General features: G+C 35.2%; 1 protein-coding gene across 4 annotated transcripts in view; it reads right to left on the bottom strand.

Moving 5' to 3' along the window:
• The window catches only part of LOC100242645 (uncharacterized aarF domain-containing protein kinase At1g71810, chloroplastic), a 69,703-nt gene that overhangs the window by 37,317 nt on the left and 13,579 nt on the right, over positions 1-18,807 (bottom strand). For all 4 annotated transcript variants that reach the window (XR_002029272.2, XR_009464892.1, XM_010647500.3 and 1 more), the window contains exons 3-10: positions 18,291-18,329; positions 17,908-18,078; positions 17,648-17,800; positions 17,379-17,414; positions 13,152-13,195; positions 6,502-6,592; positions 5,698-5,739; positions 5,476-5,584 (exon numbers count right to left, since the gene is read on the bottom strand). Coding sequence is in view for 2 of the 4 variants with exons in the window: in XM_010647500.3 (XP_010645802.1) it covers positions 5,476-5,584; positions 5,698-5,739; positions 6,502-6,592; positions 13,152-13,195; positions 17,379-17,414; positions 17,648-17,800; positions 17,908-18,078; positions 18,291-18,329 (685 nt within the window). In the remaining 2 variants the exon portion in view is untranslated. The remainder of the gene's footprint in view (positions 1-5,475; positions 5,585-5,697; positions 5,740-6,501; positions 6,593-13,151; positions 13,196-17,378; positions 17,415-17,647; positions 17,801-17,907; positions 18,079-18,290; positions 18,330-18,807) is intronic.

The following is an 18,807-nucleotide window of genomic DNA, read 5'->3' as shown; positions in this document are numbered from 1 at the left end:
CGTCAGGCGAGCTTGGAGGAGGAAGCGCGTCGCCGGAAAGTGGCTCACGCGCCCTCACGCGCCGGCGCGTGAGATGCAGTAGCCGGCCGGAAAAACGCGCGTGGACGGCGCGTGGATGGGTTTCTGGTTCCGGTGCTTTGGGACAAATTGGAGATCTCCTCCAGGCGCTCCTTGCGGTGTAGAAAAAACCGTCGCCGGAAAGTTCGCCGGAAAAGTTCATCGGAAAAGTTGCCGGCAGTGCATGTTTTCTGACGACGATTCGACAGACCGGAAAGCGTTTTCTCCCTTGACTCTGAGAATAGGGACTGATGACCGGAATGAGAGATGGCCAGAGAGAGAGATGGTCGGATTGAGAGATGGCCAGAGAGATTTGGCCGGAATGAATGATGGCCTGAATAAGAGGTGGCCAGAAGGGATTAGGGTTTCAGAAAACTGGCTCTGATACCATGAAGAATTTCTGAACTCCTTTATTGATTGTATTCGGTACACACCATACACATATATATACACAAATGACTGAATAAGAAAAAATCAATCTAGCTTAATTCTCTCCTAAAATTAGGAAACTGAATCATAAGGAAATATCCTAAATGATCTCTCCTTTTTTATTCCTAAAATACTTTCCTAAATTAAAATCCTAACTTTGGCATTATTTCAACAGAGACTTTGACCTAATGAATGAGATTCTAATGTGGTCATATATCCCTATAAATTGGGTCACTGTTCATGAAGATTGGTAGAAACATGTATTCTTAATACAAGCACCATGATATCTCATGGAATTGATACAACATGTCCCCTTGGGTGATCTTAAAAACATTTGATCATGAAATCTGTGGTCATAGGAATTCCTCTAGTGGTATTGTTGGGATAATCAAAAGGTGTTCGTTGGCACAAATGCTAGATTTTTTATGAACGCTACATAAGGTAAGTGATAAAGTAAAAAATGATATAAACTGGAATACATTAGAAGATAATTTCACATTGACAAGTTACAATGGATCTAAAGATATAAGCACATACCATTCCTGATACTTCTAGTGCACAAGTGTCTCATCGTAGTGGGAGGTTTGTATCCCATGGATTATGACGAACAATGTGTCGTGTTAGTGCTCATATTTGGCAAAAGGCCTTATGTGTACAAGAAGACGCAAAGAAGCATGGTGGTATTTTTAGATCTTGTAGGAAGATGACAATTTACTCATTTAGAATGATGTAAGGATATTGTCAATGGTTAAGATCAAGTTCTCTACTTGGTTTTAGACGAAAATCTAGAAGGGTGCAATATATTCTTGTGATTAAAGTCCTTAGGGACTGCAATAATAAGAAAATTGTGCTATGTCACCTACACTAACAAGCATTTAGTTAAATACATGATGTAAGACTCTAAGAAGGGTTTGTTACCCTTTAGTTTTGGAGTTGTCTTTCTCAAAATTAGCATCCTTGGACATTTGAGGAGAGAGATCGCATTAAGGTGGTATCCTATGTTTCTACAATGGGTAGCCTTGTATATGCGATGCGACGTGTTAAACAAGATATTTACTTTATTATAGGGATGGTGAGTAGATATCAGTCCAATTCATGATTAGATCTTTGGGTGGATGTTAAACATATACTCAAGTATCTTAGGAGAATGAGGGAATATATGCTTACGAGTCTTTGAGATGAGTTGGTACTTTTTGGGTGTCGAGAATTAGATTTTCAGTCTGATGAGAACTGTCATGGGTTTACCACTAGGTATGTCTACACTCTAAGTGGTATTAGTTGTTGCTTTTAAAGCAACAAAGGAATCCTTTTGGCTTAAGGGTGGTTCCTTTGATTGGATCGTCCAAGATGTTGTTATGTGATAATAGTAGGGTGATGGTACAATATTAAAGAACTAAAGTACCGCTGGTAGAGAACACAAAGAGGAAGTGCCACCTTTTAGTGAGATAGTTCAGAGAGGTGATATGATTGTGGAGCAGATTCTTTCTGCAGTTCCCAGTTTGCTTTTAAGGCTAATGGGAGTTTGCTAGGATGAAGACCTTAAAAGCAAGATATGATGCAACAAAGTTAGACTTAAGCCTCCACATTATCTAGAAGGTTAGGTCATAGAAGTTTTATATTAAGGACCAAATGTTATTGGGGAAATGGCTTTAGAGATTCTCTAGACAACAACATTGTTTTTTTAGTAACATATATGGTTAGGTGATTGACCTCTCAAGCTTCAATCTTTATATATTTTCAGAGTTTCAAGGATTGGAGACTTTTTTGTTCTTTTACTCTAGTTTCTTCCTTCACCTTACTATCTTGGTAATTTCTCCTATCTTAACTCCTTCCACCCCTACCAAATTCTTTTAGAATTCAAAAGCTTCACCTAAGGTTAAGGCTTCTACATGGCTTGTGGCTAGTAAGGATGTTAAAACCAACAATACGCTTCAGGTGAGGATGTCTGTAAAGCTCTCAACCCAGACCAACATGTTATGTTTCACTTTCTTCATTGTCTTATAGCATTGAGACTTTAGCATCGATTGTTTAGACCTACCAAGATTGATAGGGTGCCTTCCAAAGGTATAGAAAATATGTTAGTAAACTATTTCCAAGGTTTTGAGAATCAATTTAAAGAGGGAGTTTTTTGACAAGTAGCTATCTTATTCTTGATATGGTTTTTATGGTTGGAGAGATGTCAATCTTTGAGGACAAATGGGGATGGATCCATGGAGGCTTTGGAATTTGGTTTACTTTTAATCCTCCCTTTAGGCCTTGATTATTGATCCTTTTGCAAATATACCTTTGAAGTGAATTGGAAAAATGTTTGCTACTTCGAGAGATTATGTGGGGAGACTTTTGTTTAATTAGTTACCTCATCCGGAAGAGGGTTCAATAAAGTTAAACTTTGAACACACAACTTTGATGTGTGTTCTTTTGGTAATCTATTAGAGACATTGTAAGAGATCATTCAGGTATGATACTAAGAAGTTACTCTAAACTTGTTGGAGTTTAACCATTGAGGTGAAGATACTAGCATTATTGGAGGGGTTGTTGTAGGCTAAAACTTGTTTTGAGAGGGAGATTTTGCTATTATTTTCTTGGTGTCTGATAGGGAGATACTAGCATTATAGAAGTTTGGTATTTTGCTCTGCAAAATTCTAGATGTTACTAGTGAGATGGGATGCTCCTTCCCTTAGGGTCCTCACTTAGTCAATCAAGTTGCAGACTAGTCATCCAAACAAAGAGCCAAACACTTAGTTTCTTTTGTTGGAGAATTTTTCCCTATCCGAATCTGTGTAGTTTCGTAGTTTGTCTACATTACTTTTCTACACATAGTCTGTGAAAATAACTTTAGTTTTTGTGGAGTAACATTCCTACTCTCTGATTAGCAATTGTACATCTTGGAAGGTTTGCTCTTCTTTGAATTATCATTCAATGGAATGAATATGTTTGTTTTTCAATGAAACAAAAAATTTTATACAGAAAAGCACTTTAAGGAACTCGATAAGGACTAAATACAGTTTGAATAAAATGGTTGGATGCCCACTTGGCTTGTAGGGAGACCTGTTATTGTCTCTTGAAAGCCATTGATTCGGGCTACCATGAACTCTTCCCTGAGTTGTGGAAGTGGGTTCAGATTTCGTTTCCATGATGATTTATGGTAGGGAAAAGCAGCCTCATACGGAATCTTTTCATTGGACCTTTCAAGACAGAGAGGAGCTTCCATCTCAGACCTTTCTCATCACTTATTTAACTCCATTTTTGGGAACTTGAATCTTTCTAGAAATCCTAATGCTTTGGAAGTCGATGATTTAGAATCTCTTCCTGCAGATCCATTCTGCACTAAGTCCTTTTTCTAGTTTCCAGCAGAATATAACCACCACAAATCTTATATACAATCATAGTCCCTTGAGAAATTCCAATGGATTCCAGCGATAATCCAATAAATAAATAAGATTAAAAAAAATAAACAACCGCTTATATCCATTTCTCTTCTAGATATAGATGCTTACTCAGAAGTCACCTTTTAATCAAAGTCACATTAATGACAATTGTTGGGCTTATGAATCATTTTAATATACTGGGCAAAGAAGCATGCCCTGAAATTATAGTTGACATTAGATATAGGAACTGACCATGCAAGGAATATAGAGCATGGTTCATGAGGGACAATTTCCTCTTATGTTTTTTAGATTTTAAGTTGTATCTTGGTGGAGACAAATTATTTTTCAAGTTCAAAATTATAACTAAGTCCTTCCATCCAAGCAGACAGTCACAACAACACTTTGAATGCACCCGCTTATAACCCTCGAAATAAATATACTTTACATCTTCCAATAGATTGCTGCATCACCATGCAAATTAAAGCCCTGTTCTTTAAGCTGTTTCTTCAAGCCCCAAAGGTCATGATTGGTTGCCTGGATTGGAAAAACTGACATTCTGCTTTATCTGTCCTGTTAACAAGTTCAACCGAGATATTATCCATCTCTTTAGACTTTTTCCTGGAACTTTTGCAATGTAAGCCACAATGTTATCTTAGACTTCCTAATTCACTAAGTCAACAACTTGATGACTTTTACCTACAATTTCATAAGCATAAAATGATGCAGCCATGAGCTAATAACAAGTTTAATTAAACATCATTATTCAACAGATTCCGATACTCAAATCTTCAATTGATTATCCATCTTACTCGTAAGTAAAAGAGCTTCCATGAAAAGAATGAAAATATCATCAGGAAGCAGGGTTACTCTATGGACTCCAGGAGGCCATCAAACAACTTTGCACCTATTCAGCAAGATTGAGGAGGTTTGAATAAACCACAACAGCCATGTGGGTGCAACTCATTTATCTTTTATAGGATCAGTGGTCCACTTGAAAGTAGAGATTTGAATCTTCCTTTCAACATTAAGCACTTACTTTGGTATTCGTAAATACAATAAGAAAAGCTCGACATAACCAAGACAAAACAGGTACTAAGCCACCACTATAATAAAAGAACTTGAGTGCCATCATTTTAAGGATGGCTAGAAAATTTTTTGTGCACTATCCATAACATCTACACTATCAATTTGAGTGAAGCCAGTCTTGGCATCTCCAGCAACAAACAGCAAATGTTAACCCTAGCATTCCAGTAACAGTTACAGAGAACAAGGGCACCTCTAAACCCTGCTCCTATTAAGCAGGAAGTAACACCCTGTTCCCAACCCAGGAAATAATGCAATTAATGGATTGAATACAAAGATACCACTATAGTTCATTTATAAATCTGCAAGTTGATGTGAATGTTATAAGCTCATATTCTACAATAAACATATTAACATCTACAAACACAGAAGCATGCAAACAATTAGCTTAAGAGATGTATGGATGCTTTACTTAAAAAGAGTTCAAAAGGTAAGCAGAATTATTTTTAAGCAGAGAAGCACTGACTAAAAAAAACTTGCAATTGTAACATGTCCATTATTTATGCCAAATTGAGCAAATATAAACTAAAAAGCATACCTAAATAAGCTAGTTTTCCATCATTTGTACGAAGAAGGTTTCCTGGGTGTGGATCCGCATGATAGAACCCATATTCCAGAAGTTGATTAAATGAGCTGTAAACTCCTACCTGTGTAGCACCAGGGAACATGTCTCTTCTTTAGCCATTGTGCAATAATATATATCACAATGTCAATTAGTTAAGCTCAAAATACATTATTTCATTTAGTTTTGCAGCTTGACCTCAATCAGGTAAAGATCCTTCACTTCTGTCAACTTTTGCCCCTGTGCACCCATCAAAATAAGAGAATAACATGAGATGAAAATCTAGAGAATACCAGAAGGCTACTCTGGGAGCATCTTCAAGAATGAATGTCTAGTAATAGCCACTTGAATAATTTCTAGGTCTTTTTGAGGCACATAACTATGAGTCCAGGGAATTTCTTGTGTAGTAATTCTGGAAATTATCAATCATTGCAAGCTATGTTACCAATGACTCCTTAGTTTTCATAAGAAATATAGGAGCAATTTTGTTTCATGTCCATTGTGCTAATTGTTTTATGCAAAAAATAAAACTGAAAGGTATCAGTTGAGACAATTGACCAACATCTGGGACACTATTTTAACATTTAGAAAAAAAAAAAAAAAAAATAGACCATGCATTAACAAAAGAAAAAAAGAACAATCATATTTGCATAGATAACTGCCCTACTTTCAGGATCTATCATTAAATGACATAAATAAAAAGACAATCCAGATGGGAAATCTGGCCTAATCTCAAGGGAATAATCCCCTCTCAAATTTTGGCCTTTAAGGTAGATCCCTGTTTCTGTTTTTCCTTTTTCCAAAAGATTGGGCGGTAACCACATGTTCCTTGGAGAAAAATTCAATGGAGGTGTCATTATTATTTTTAAAGTTGTCTGGTTTTATAATCACGTCCATGGCTGTCTGGCAATTATGAGTTTGTCTTTCTTGTAATTTGGTTCCATATTCTTCAGGAAAAACATGCTTGTGAATGATGACAAAAAAGGAAGGAATACTACATACCTCCACCCATTCCATAATGAGAACCCTACGAGTTGTTCGCTCCAGGTACATTTCTGGAACAAAAACATCTTTTATGCCACCATATAGCTGCCTGCTCAAACGTGTGTAAAAGAACCAAAGCTGGTTATAGCAAATTAAATAGGAGACCTACTTCAGATATTGATACACGAAAATACATGTAAACAACAATAAGTGCACAACCAGAAGATGAGAAAGAAAATTCCAAAGCCCTGGAACGAATTTCAGAAAATCATATTGTCACCAGCAATATTAATAGCACCTTTTGACATTTGAACAACATTTTAACCATCCATCATGAGTTAATTAAGCTGAAAAAGAAGCCCAGGATAACAGGCTTTTTTTCAAGAATATTACAGAAATGTATATCTATAGAACATATGAATAAAAAAGTATAAAATATTAATCAATATGCAACGGTAAAAAAGTTATGAAGATTACTGAGAAGATGAAAATTGATAGGACCATCGAAATGTTGTAAAACTTCTTAAAATCAAGGATGAAAATATCGGTAATCACGGATATATTGGTACTTCGATTTTATGGAGATATATCAGCGGATATTTTAGAAAAAAATATCGGTAGGCTTAAAATTGTTAAAAACTCATGAAAATGTAAGGAAAACCTCATAATAATATAATTAGAAGTATAATAGACATTTTAAAGTTATTTTATTGAAAAATTTGATATATGTATAACATGATTTATCATATTTGATAATAATATCGTATGCATCGATAAAAATATGAATTTTATAAGTGTACATTTATTATTAAATTACATCTAATATTATGATATTTAATTATATTATGTCTAATTTTAAAATATATATTAATATTAAAATTATGATCCATTTAATTCAATTGTATTAAACAATATAAAATAAATTATGATATATATATAATTTTTTAATATTTAATTAATTATTAATGATATTAAAAATATTATGAAGAAAATTATATAATTTTTATATTTTTGGTAATCAATTAAAAGAAAATTTTGCATTTAATTATAAAATAATTATAATTAATTTGCTCTTTAAAATATTCTTTTAATATTTTCTTTATATAATGAGTTTAAGTATATATAAATTTAGTGCACAATATATAACAAGGGCAAGCTTGCCCGGATGGTAAATGGAATTAACCCCAAACCTTTTGGTTTGGGGTTCAAATCCCCTCAGAAGCAAAATGAGAAGGCACTGTAGCGGCACTGTAGCACATTTTGACTTTACTGTAGCACGTTTGACTTTCGTTGACCCGCGTTGGCGATTTATCGCCAAATCACATATATATCGCGAGATATCGCCAATTTATTGGGATTTATCCCGAAATATCGCCGGACCGATATTTCTCCATGAAATGTCGTGTCGATACCCTCTGATACACGATATTTCGGCGATATATCGCTAAAATATCGCGACATTTTCCTCCTTGCTTAAAACTAAGTACAAAGGAATTGATTAAAACCAAAAATAAAATCTGAATACAAAAATGGCATGAAAGCTACTTTTTTGGTAAGTATTGAAGCTAAAGGAAAAACCAACTGAAAGTTTGTGTTTCTCTGCAAACAAGCATTGCGTAGGCGAATCTAATCATTCCTCCAAACAAGTATTGGGTAGTCAAAATTAATCATTCCTTCATTGTTACTTAATGATATTATTGTTGTTATTATAACTGTTATATCATTTGTAGATAAAGTTGTTATATTTTTTTCCTAATAATTTTTTACCTCTACAATGCACCCTATCCAGTAATACAGAGATACCTTCCATCACAGCCTTGCAACTATTCAAATGTTCCCTGGCTTTGCATTTGGCTTTAACACTATAGGGCAAATTTGTAGTCAAATGAGCTATATGCTATCCTAACTTAGTTGAAAATTTGAGGAAAGATACCATTGCGTCTCAGTACAAATTTGAAAAAACATCCTAAAAATGATAAAGCAAAATGTTGAATATTTTGATAGTACTAATCCTTCTTTAATCTCATTCATCCCTTTAATTAGACAATGACTAACATTTTATTTCCCAACCCAATAACAATGATGATGATTACTTAGTTGAAAAATTGTACCATCAAGTCTAAGTACAAATTCAAAAAAACATCCTAAAAATGATAAAGAAAATGTTGAATATTTTTACAGTACTAATCCTTCTTTAATCTCTTTCATCATTTTAATTAGACAATTACTAACATTTTATTTCCCAACCCTAAAGATGATGATGATGATGATGATGATGACGACAACGACGACCATGCAATTACATAAAAAATTATAAAGGAGTTCTTGTGTTTTCAATTTATTAACCTGATATACATTGTGGCCCCATATTCTAACAATTTAAGATTTTAACAAGTTGATAACCTAACATAGTATCAAAAGTTTGGTTAATTAGAGGTCTCGAGTTCGAGTCTCTCCTACTGTTTATTCTCCTAGCAATGTCTCTCCTTGTATTTGTATCAGGCTATAGATGAGGAAGGATGTTAGCCTAATAGCTTAAGCTTTTAGAAAGTTGGTAGCTTAATATGGTATCTCCACATGTGCAATATCCCCATGTCTGAGTATAAGGCTACACATGAGAGATGGTGTTAGTAGACCCAAATCCTCTGCCTAAACTTTTAGAAAAGTTAATAGCTTAACATGATATCAAAACTAGAGGTCCCAATTTGAGCCTCTTCCATTGGTACTCTTCTTGAGTGTCAAGTCTCTCCTACTACTATATACTACTATACATTGTATCATTTACTACTCTCCCCATCGATTTATCCACTACTCCAAGGAAAGGATATACATTATGTTTGTCCTTATCTATTTATCTACTGCCATTATCTTTTCCATCTATATATTATGAAGGTCTACTACTATTGTCTCCATCTATTTTATCCATTGTTACTACCCCCATCTATTTATCCATTGCTACTATCATCTCCAGCTATTTACCTACTACTACAACCGAGAGAAGGTGTCAGCATGATATATTATGGGTTCAGATCCTAACAACTTAAACTTTTAAGAAATTTGGTAGCTTAAAACAATATCAAAATTAGAGGACTTCAAAATAGTTTAAGCCTTTCCTAATTAAAAATAAAATAAAATAAAATAAAACAACTTCAACTTTTAGGAAAGTCAGCAGTTTGATACAGCATCAAAGTTAAAAACTTCTAAAAAAGTTGATAGTTTAATATGGCATCAAAGCTAGAGGTCTAAGGTCCGAGTCATCCCTACAGTCCTCAAGACTCTCCCATTGCTTCTATCTTCATCTATCTACCATGATAACATGGTACAAAAGCTAGAGCCTCAACTTTGAGTCTCTCCTATTATTACTAGTCTTATCCATACTCCTATTGCTCATGTATATATATATATATGGGCCCATATCCTAACAACTTAAGCTTGACAAGAGAAGCTAAGAATCCGCATGATGTATATTGTCACCATCTATTTTTCTACTATACTACTGTACCCACATGTCCTTGCAATTTAAATTTGAAAGGAGAAGCTAAATATATTTTTTTTTTAATAGGAAACCACGCGTGAATATATTGATAGAAAAAGAAGTACAAAAGGAGGATGAGGAATCCTCCCACCAAAAGTAAAACTAAACAACATGAAAAAATAACAATACACTAGGCCGTCCCATTGGAACTATTGGATCTACACACTGCTAGCCAATCAAGTTGTAATACGTTAAGGGGGATGCCCTTAAAACCCGCTGAACAAAAAGCCCAAAAGGACACAAGGAAATGAATGGAATCCCAAAGATTCTCTGAATTCCTAGCTTTGTCCTCAAATATCCTAACATTTCTTTCCCGCCACACAACCCAGATTTACGCTATACTCGCGTTTTGCCATAGAATTACCCCTCTTTTGGACTTGCTAAATCCTTTATAATTGATGAACATCATGTCTGAAATGCTTTTCGGAGGTACCCAATCCATCTTGGCTAGCTGAAAAAGTCTGTGCCACAACCCCAATGTCACTGAACAATGGAGGAAGAGATGATCTGCTGATTCTCCTTGCTCCATACACAACTTACATATGTCAGGGCTAAGAACTTTGTGGGGTATCCTCAATTGTAGCAAGTCATTGGTATTTACCTTCTTGTGTGTCACAAACCAGACAAAGGCCTTAACTTTGAAAGGGACTTGAGATTTCCATACAAACTTAGTGGGGAAAAATGGAGATGAATCAGGCATTTGGGACAAGGCTATAAAGAAAGACTTGACTGTAAACAATCCTGAAGACAATAAGGACCATGATCTTGCGTCTGAAGCGAAAGTGGATAAGTTCATACAATCTAGAGAATGCATGAGGCGTTCTAGATCTTCTATATCAGAATCGGTTAGATTACGACGGAAATTAAAGTTCCATGAGAAAGGGCGAGACGAACCGAGAATTGAAGATGTAGGAATATTTTTATCCATTACTACTCGATATAGTCTTGGATATTGGTCTTTAAAGATTTGGTCCCCCCACCACAAATCTTCCCAAAAGCGAATTCTTTCCCCATCTCCTACGATAAACTGAGTATACTTGGAAAAATCCTAAAAGACTTGTGCAATGGCCTTCCAAGGATAGCAGTGTGACCATCTGACTATAGTATTGGCGTTCCAACCATTTGAGTGTGTCCCGTATATGCTAAGAATGACATGATGCCATAGAGTTGTACTCTCCCTAGGAAACCTCCACAACCATTTCCCTAAAAGAGCGCGATTCCTTAAAGGTATCTTCCCAATCCCCAAAACCCCTTTAACCCTCGACTTGCACACTGCATCCCACCTAACAAGATGATCTCTTTTGCCTTCCCCAACCCCTGACCAAAGAAAGTCCCTTTGCATCCTCTCGACTTTTGCAACCACTGAAGCTGGAATCTTAAACAGAGAAAGGAAGTAGCTAGGGATATGGGAAAGGCAAGATTGTAGGAGAGTTATCCTACCACCTAAAGATAAGTAAGCCTTTTGCCATCCGTCTAATCTCCTAGAGATTCTCTCAATCACTGGATCCCAGAATCCACAAGCAGTTGGATTCCCTCCCAAAGGAAGACCCAGATAAAGTATGGGTCAATCTGAAGCCTTGCAGTCAAGCATCAAGGCTAACCTAGAGAGATGATTCTGATCAAGGTTGATGCCAAAAAGATTACTCTTGTCAAGATTGACCTTAAGCCTAGAGATTTGACCAAACACTAACAATAAACTCTTAAGAGTTTGCAATTCTTCCTCTCTAGGGTTAGCAAAGAGGATATTGCCTCCATCTAAATATCCACATGATATATATTGCCTCCATCTATCTACGACAACTATTCCCATCTATTTATCTACTGCTGCTACTGATATACATTGTGGTCTCATATCCACTTCTACTACTAATTGGGGGTGCAACTCAAGCAGGTTAGGTTGGGTTGATAGTCAACCCAAGAATAAATTACATCCACCCGAAGCCCAACCCAACCCAAGTTGTAAGCCGAGCTGCCCAATACAAGCTCAACGCAAATCCTTTTTCCCAAACTTGATTTGAAGTCAGATTAGGCTCAAGTTAGAAAAAAATTGTGTAAGTTAGGCTTGGGTTAGTTGAGTTAGCCAGGTTACATGGGTTAGTCAGGTCAAAACTTAGGTTAGGTCAGGTTAGGTAGCACGAAAGGTAAAAAGAAACATACACACACAAAAACAAATAAATAAAAAGTGCATAATATATTAGTAGGCCAAGAAAAAGCTTGCCAATGGAAGCTTACATTTCACCGTATGTAGGATTAATCCATATATGTTAATCTCATCAACATTAATCTACTGCAATAATTTAGTACAAGATAAATGTTGGAATATTAATTAAATTCTAAAGTTAATTAAAGTTTAAATACCACTAATTAAATAATATAATATAAAATTTAATTATTTATGAGATATATATATATATATATATAATTATCCAATTACAATTATTAACTACTCAATTCAGTTTCGGTCGCCCGACATCCCAACCCAAATTCAATTCAGTTAGCTTTTTTCTTTTTTACCCAAGCTCAACTCAAATTGAAAAAGGGACTGCCCAAGCCCACCCAAAATCAGGTTGGGTTGAACTCGTCCAAGTTGCATCCCTACTACTAATATACATTATGGACCCATACCCTATCAGTTTAAGATTGAAAGGAGAAGCTAAATATTCATATGATCCATGCGAACTATATTATTAGTTAAAGTCCAATCACATGATAGAAGCTAGATTTCTCCAATGAGATGATGAACTAAAGGTTTGGAGAGAATAGATTCCTAGTTCACACATCCTAGTCAACCATTGGAATTGTTGGGTAGCTTTTAAATGGGAGGAAAGTATAGAAAATGAGATATTTTTTTACTTTTTTTATTGATAATTTTTTTTTTCTATTTTATGTTTTATTTATTATATATTCTGCCGTTACATGAATTGGACCTGGAACCTCCCTTTTCCAAGCCCAACCCCTAGCCACTTGAGTTGAGCCTCAAGTATCCCACTTTGAGATCTCATGGACCACAAAGCTGCATTACTTATAGGAGTTAAATACAGCATAATGCAACGACAAGATAAAAAATGTCGAGCACAGAGAAACCTGTCCATAACTAAAATTTATATCACGTGCACTGAAATCAAACTCTTACCTAAACTTGATCCCATTCTTCGCTTCTTTTCTATAGTCCATCTCCTGCATTCAATGTGATTTACCTGTATTCAATATGAAGCACTAAGAAAATGCCTAGAGCAAAGGATAAAAGGAAAAAAAAAAAAGAAGTTTTAAAATGCTTCATGACTAATAGAAGATGATCAAAACAATATAAATGATCTAATTACTAGCTCTTCCCATATGGAAATGCAACAAATTACGGAAAGAGTGAAAGAGGGTTCAAGGAGAAATGTATGTTACAAAAATGAGATTGTTAACTAAACAAGATCTTTAGAGATATTAATATAGGATGTCTCATGCAGAAGATCTCACAAGCAAAAATATTTATACACACACTCAACTGTATGTTTTATTCTCTGCGATTCTCCCTTTACAATTGTCAGTTATTCCACATCAACCAATAACCTTGTTTTAATATGCATACTACAGATTATCTTTGATGCAACCATGAATCTTCAACACAGCAAGCGCTTGTGTAGACACTTTTACCACTCTACGAAAATAATTGATAGAAGCAAGACAACTTTGCCCAATATTCATCTTCCACATATTTCCTTATTTCTCACAATTTTCAGTTCCTGTAATGCAGGGACTCTTCCATGTTCCTTAAAATAGTATACCGAATTCAGTTTTCACTTTTTAAGAATCTCTAGAACCCAAAAAAGCAGGATTTTCATTTATATCCTTATCAAATTGACCTTGATGGATCTTATTCAGTTCCCTTTACTTTCCAACTGCCCACCTTAGTTTAACTTCTATATATATATATATATATATATGCAGGGAATCCTTATCCACTGTAGCTTGTGGATGTCACTGTTTCATTCTTTGCAGGCATGTCAACCACCCAAAGACTTGCAAATATCAATGTTGTATGGCTTTAAGCTCTCAGTATAACAAGTACTTAGTTTTTGATGTTAGGATATCATTTGACTAGTGTAGAGATTTTCTATACATGATTATTTGTTAATGTGACTGATAAAAAGGAGAAAACTAGTGAACTATTAAGAAACCAAGTAGTTTCCATTAAGATTCTCCACTAGATCTCAAGCAAAGAGTCTGTTCAATTTACAAATAAAATGTGAAACCAATCCTCAGTCTTAGCATAGTGGATTACAATTATTCTGTTTCTCCATTCCAATCTATCTGCCCATATTCTCTGTTACCAGCAGGTTCTCTCTGTGTCTCAACCTACATCCTTCTCAGTATTATCTTGTCCTTGTAGTGCCTTCATATGAGCCCTGACACTACAAACATTTGCCTCCACTGTGCATGAGCAAAAACCATGTGAATCAGATTTCTGTCTTCTTACCTAGTGCTAGTTGTGCTACTTTAAAATCTCAATTCTCACAAATAAACTCAGTTACTAATCTAAGCTTTCTCATGTCCCATCATGCACCTCACATCCTCGTTTCTTTTTCACACTCATCCTGTGCACTTCAATCATAATTGCAAATATTCCAGATCATCAAGCATGAGCAGCTGTGTACTTGTATAAATCGTCCCCTTCAGTTTGATAGAACTTTTAACCACAAAGTATTCCCCAAGCACCTCTCAACTTCATTCCTTGTCTGATCCTATGCACAACGATCTCTCCAGTCTCACCACAATCTCTTCAGTCTCTCCGGCTTATAAATTATGGAACCAATACAATGAAGACCTAAGCTAAAACTACATTTCTTTTGCCCTTTCCTTGCATCTTTTTGCCTGACCATCTCACTTCATTATCCTTCCATATTAATGGGAAAACTCGATGAACCATTAGATTATAGCCAAGAGCAATAATAACCAAAAGAACTTAAGAAATCAGAAGGCATCACTTTCAGAACTCCAAGGGACAATGGAGCATGGATTGTACCAAGGACATTATATAATTGCTTCATCTGCCTAACAACAGATCAACAGTCTCTTCCAATTATGAAGTAATCCTTTCCAACTAAAGAAAGCATTTGATCTTAACCTTCCTACTAACTTTTTGGGCCCCAATATTTGAGTACTTCCCTCAAAGCTTATGCTGCAATAGTCATAGCACTACAATTTATTAATACCTCTGACCATATAACTTCATCATCAAAAACTAGTTAGAAAGCAGTGCACATCCTGCCTAACCATGCAATGACACATACAAAGAAGCACAAAAAGCAATCAGCACAACATTTGCAAATATGGCAGGTCATTTAATCAGGATACAGAACAAATTAACAGATTTTATTATTTCTTTCTGGGTAGCAGTTTTAATTTGGGTAGCACTTTTTTATTAGTATTATTTTTTTTGTTTAATCTAAGGATATGTAATTCTTCCTTTTTAACACTCAAATCCTTATAATGAAATGTGTAATTGTCTCTGTGTGTTAGCAATTTCAGGTCAAAATTCCCATTGTGCTCTCCTAACTCAATTAATTCAAATCCTCCCTTGGACTCTTGTCATTTCTGAAGTGTTCATGAATGAAGATTGCTAGAGGAAATGGTGGGTGTTTTTGTGGTGATGGATTATATCAAATATTGATCAACCAAATTTTAAACTGTTATTATTTTTTTGAAAATTGGAGTTGAAGCTTAAGGGTGTCAAATTTTGTATTTATAACATTTGGGTCAATTACTGATTGATCATGCTAAAGGGTATTATACCTAGAATTTCACACTCTCATCTAATCAATCAGGATTTGATCACATCAATGAAATCTTCATTGTTTTTGAAAAAACTAATAAAAGGAGAGAAACAATCTCAAGCACTGCATTTAATTCATCAAAACCATAAAAAAATACAATCTGCAATGCCCTTTTTATTCTACTAACTCTGCAGATTGGAATAGAAACCAACTTCCTAAAAAATACGAAGCACCCTTTATTCTCTCACCTATCTAAACAATAAAATAACTAAAAAAATAATAATAATAAGAATGCTAACAGTTTTCAAACAAATGTGAAGTGCTTAATGAAGATTAAAACCCTAGTATTTAAGCCTATTTCTAGAAGAGGGTTGAACAGTTGTGAAGCTAGGTGGCCTACCTTGAGCTTCAAGTTCTTTACCTATTTTGGGGGTTGTTTGGTTTCAAAGTAAATTTTATAGATTTTGAGCTGAAAATAATATTTTAAGTGAGAAAAATTCTTTCAAAATGAGTTGATTCAATGTAGGTTTCATCTGTACTCTCATATTGGTCATCTTTGGGGTAAAACCAAAATATCTTTTTGTGCGAATGAAAGAAGAAACTGAGTTCAAACTTAATGTAGACCCCAAGTACGCTTTAGAAGAAGAAAGTGGGTAGCTGAAGTTCGAAGGTACTAGGCAAATGGTCCGAGAGAGGATTGAAGGCTTGAGCTAGGTAAATCCTTGTACTTGGTTAATTTTCTTCCTAGTGGATGCTTTTGATCACTTATAGAACTGTGATTTTTTATCTTTTCGGAAGTTTTCCATGTTAAATCTTGGTGTCATTGTCTCTTTATCTCTATCTCATCTTTTCATTATTTTATCTTAACTTATGAAATTTCCATTGATTTATTACATTGGTTGATTGAGGAAATGAGCTAAAATTAGATCATTTAACATTTAGAATAGTGTGAAATAATTTCTGTTTTGGTTTTGATTGTAATATATATTTGAAAAATGTGTTTTTGAATAGTTGAAATGCCTTATAAATATTGGTTGGGGAGTGTTGACTCATTTGCATGTGAATTGCATTGACTACTTTGTTGGGAGAGTGTTGATGCATCCATTCTTCCTTGTGCTTTTGCTTGTTTGTTGATGAGATCGAAAAAAACAACAAAAATATTGAAAAATCAAGGCAGTGATTAGTACTTGTGAGGTAACATCTCAAATTGATTTTAAAACACCTATTCACCCTCCTAGGTGTTGTCCGTCGTTGAGATTCATCCAGAAAATGAAATATTTTTGTTCCCTCTACTACACACACAGCCCACTCTAGGTGTGATCCATAGTTGAGATTGATCCACAAAATGAAATATTTTTGTTTCCTCTACCACACACACACATAATTTCAAATGATAGCATGGAAATACAGAGCAGTAGAATTATCACTAAGGGCAGTAGCAGGGTACCAAAACTCATCCAAAGTCAAAAGGGTATCTGGTTAAAGTGACAATTCTTCTTTAAATAAAACTCTGCTCCAAGTGATAGCATACTCTTGGAAACATCAGGATTTCATAATTGAAGCACAAGGATAACACAAAGAGATCCAAAGCATACCCGGAAAAGACTTGATGCCCATTCATCAAGAACTGCCTGAAAATTGAAGGTAATGCTTAATTATTATAGCTAGATTAAAATAAAGGACAGGTTTATGAAACTAATTTCTATTGCACTTCAATGGGCACAATCATGTCCCTTGAGTTGGTACAGGCATTATCAGCAATGCCATATACAACTAGTTAGTGGGATGTAGGAATCTCATTCCTTAGCTGCAACAAATACAAATGTACAGACAATTTTACAAAAGTTATGTACTGCAGAGCTACCTGAAGATCAGTGTTCAATTTGCCTGCTCTCCTAACCAATCCTGCAAGAAAACGCAAGATTAATATGTCCAAGGAAATAGCAGCTTGAACCCCAGGCCTCTGCACTTTGACAGCAACAACCTGACCACTAGGACAAAGCCTAGCTTGATAAACCTAAATAAAATTTTTTGTTATGGGGGGTCTGTGATGAGTTTCAATCTTGAAGAAAAATAGGCAACATATCCCAAGGTGACAAGCACCAAGTATAATTGAAAGTAAACCTGCCCAAGAGATGCTGCAGCCACTGGCTCTGGAGAGATCTCTGAGAACAGCTTATCAATTGGCAGTCCAAGTTCTCGTTCTATGGTATTGAAAGCAACTTCATTGGAAAATGGTGTTATTCGATCTTGCAAAAGTGAAAGCTGATCTAGATATGAAGGTGGAATCAGATCCTACAAGAAAGAATTTTGCGAACATGCTTATGTTGAATACCAACACAACTTAAATGCAACTGCTGGAAAAGAGCTCAAACTATCTGTGCTTCTTCTCAATTCTTTTAATTTCTGTGCAGGGGGAGGGATCAGGGTGGTTACTACGGATAAATCTCACATAGCAAAACATATGATACTCCTAGTTAATTTGGTTAAAGAAAATGTCAACTTACAGGACGAGATGAGATAGCTTGAGCAATTTTGATATATGCCTGCAAAACAAGTAAAAATAAAAACTCAACCAAGTAGTAATCCCAATTACCTGGCTTTGGATACATGAGTAGATGGTCACATTTTAGACTTCAAAGATGGGTGAAAGTTGAGTTCTGAACCAGTAAAGAAAAGGACGACAATGAATGAAGAAAATAAAGTCAAAAACTTGTTAGAATATTCTTGAATGTACAAAACACATCTCTACTGACACCTTTTTCTAGGAAGAGAATCCATGATGTTGAAAGCCTCCCAAAGAGATTTGGGTAGTAATGTTTCTTTTGTTTTTCCAGTAAAGTAACCATCCCAAAACAAAATGTAGGCATTGTAGAAGGGGCCTTGATTATCACAATGGGCAGAATGACATGTAGAGTTTATTAAGCTTAGGTCACTGTATAAGTAAAATTATTTGATCAAGCATGCCGAGGTTCATAACTCATTATAAAACTACTGATAACATCCAGCAGCAAACCTGCCTTT

The sequence above is a fragment of the Vitis vinifera genome, chromosome 18, assembly GCF_030704535.1.
Source record: "Vitis vinifera cultivar Pinot Noir 40024 chromosome 18, ASM3070453v1".
In the NCBI taxonomy this organism is placed as follows: Eukaryota; Viridiplantae; Streptophyta; class Magnoliopsida; order Vitales; family Vitaceae; genus Vitis; species Vitis vinifera.
Note: the sequence above shows the minus strand (reverse complement) of the source record. Positions and strands in the feature narration are given on the sequence as shown.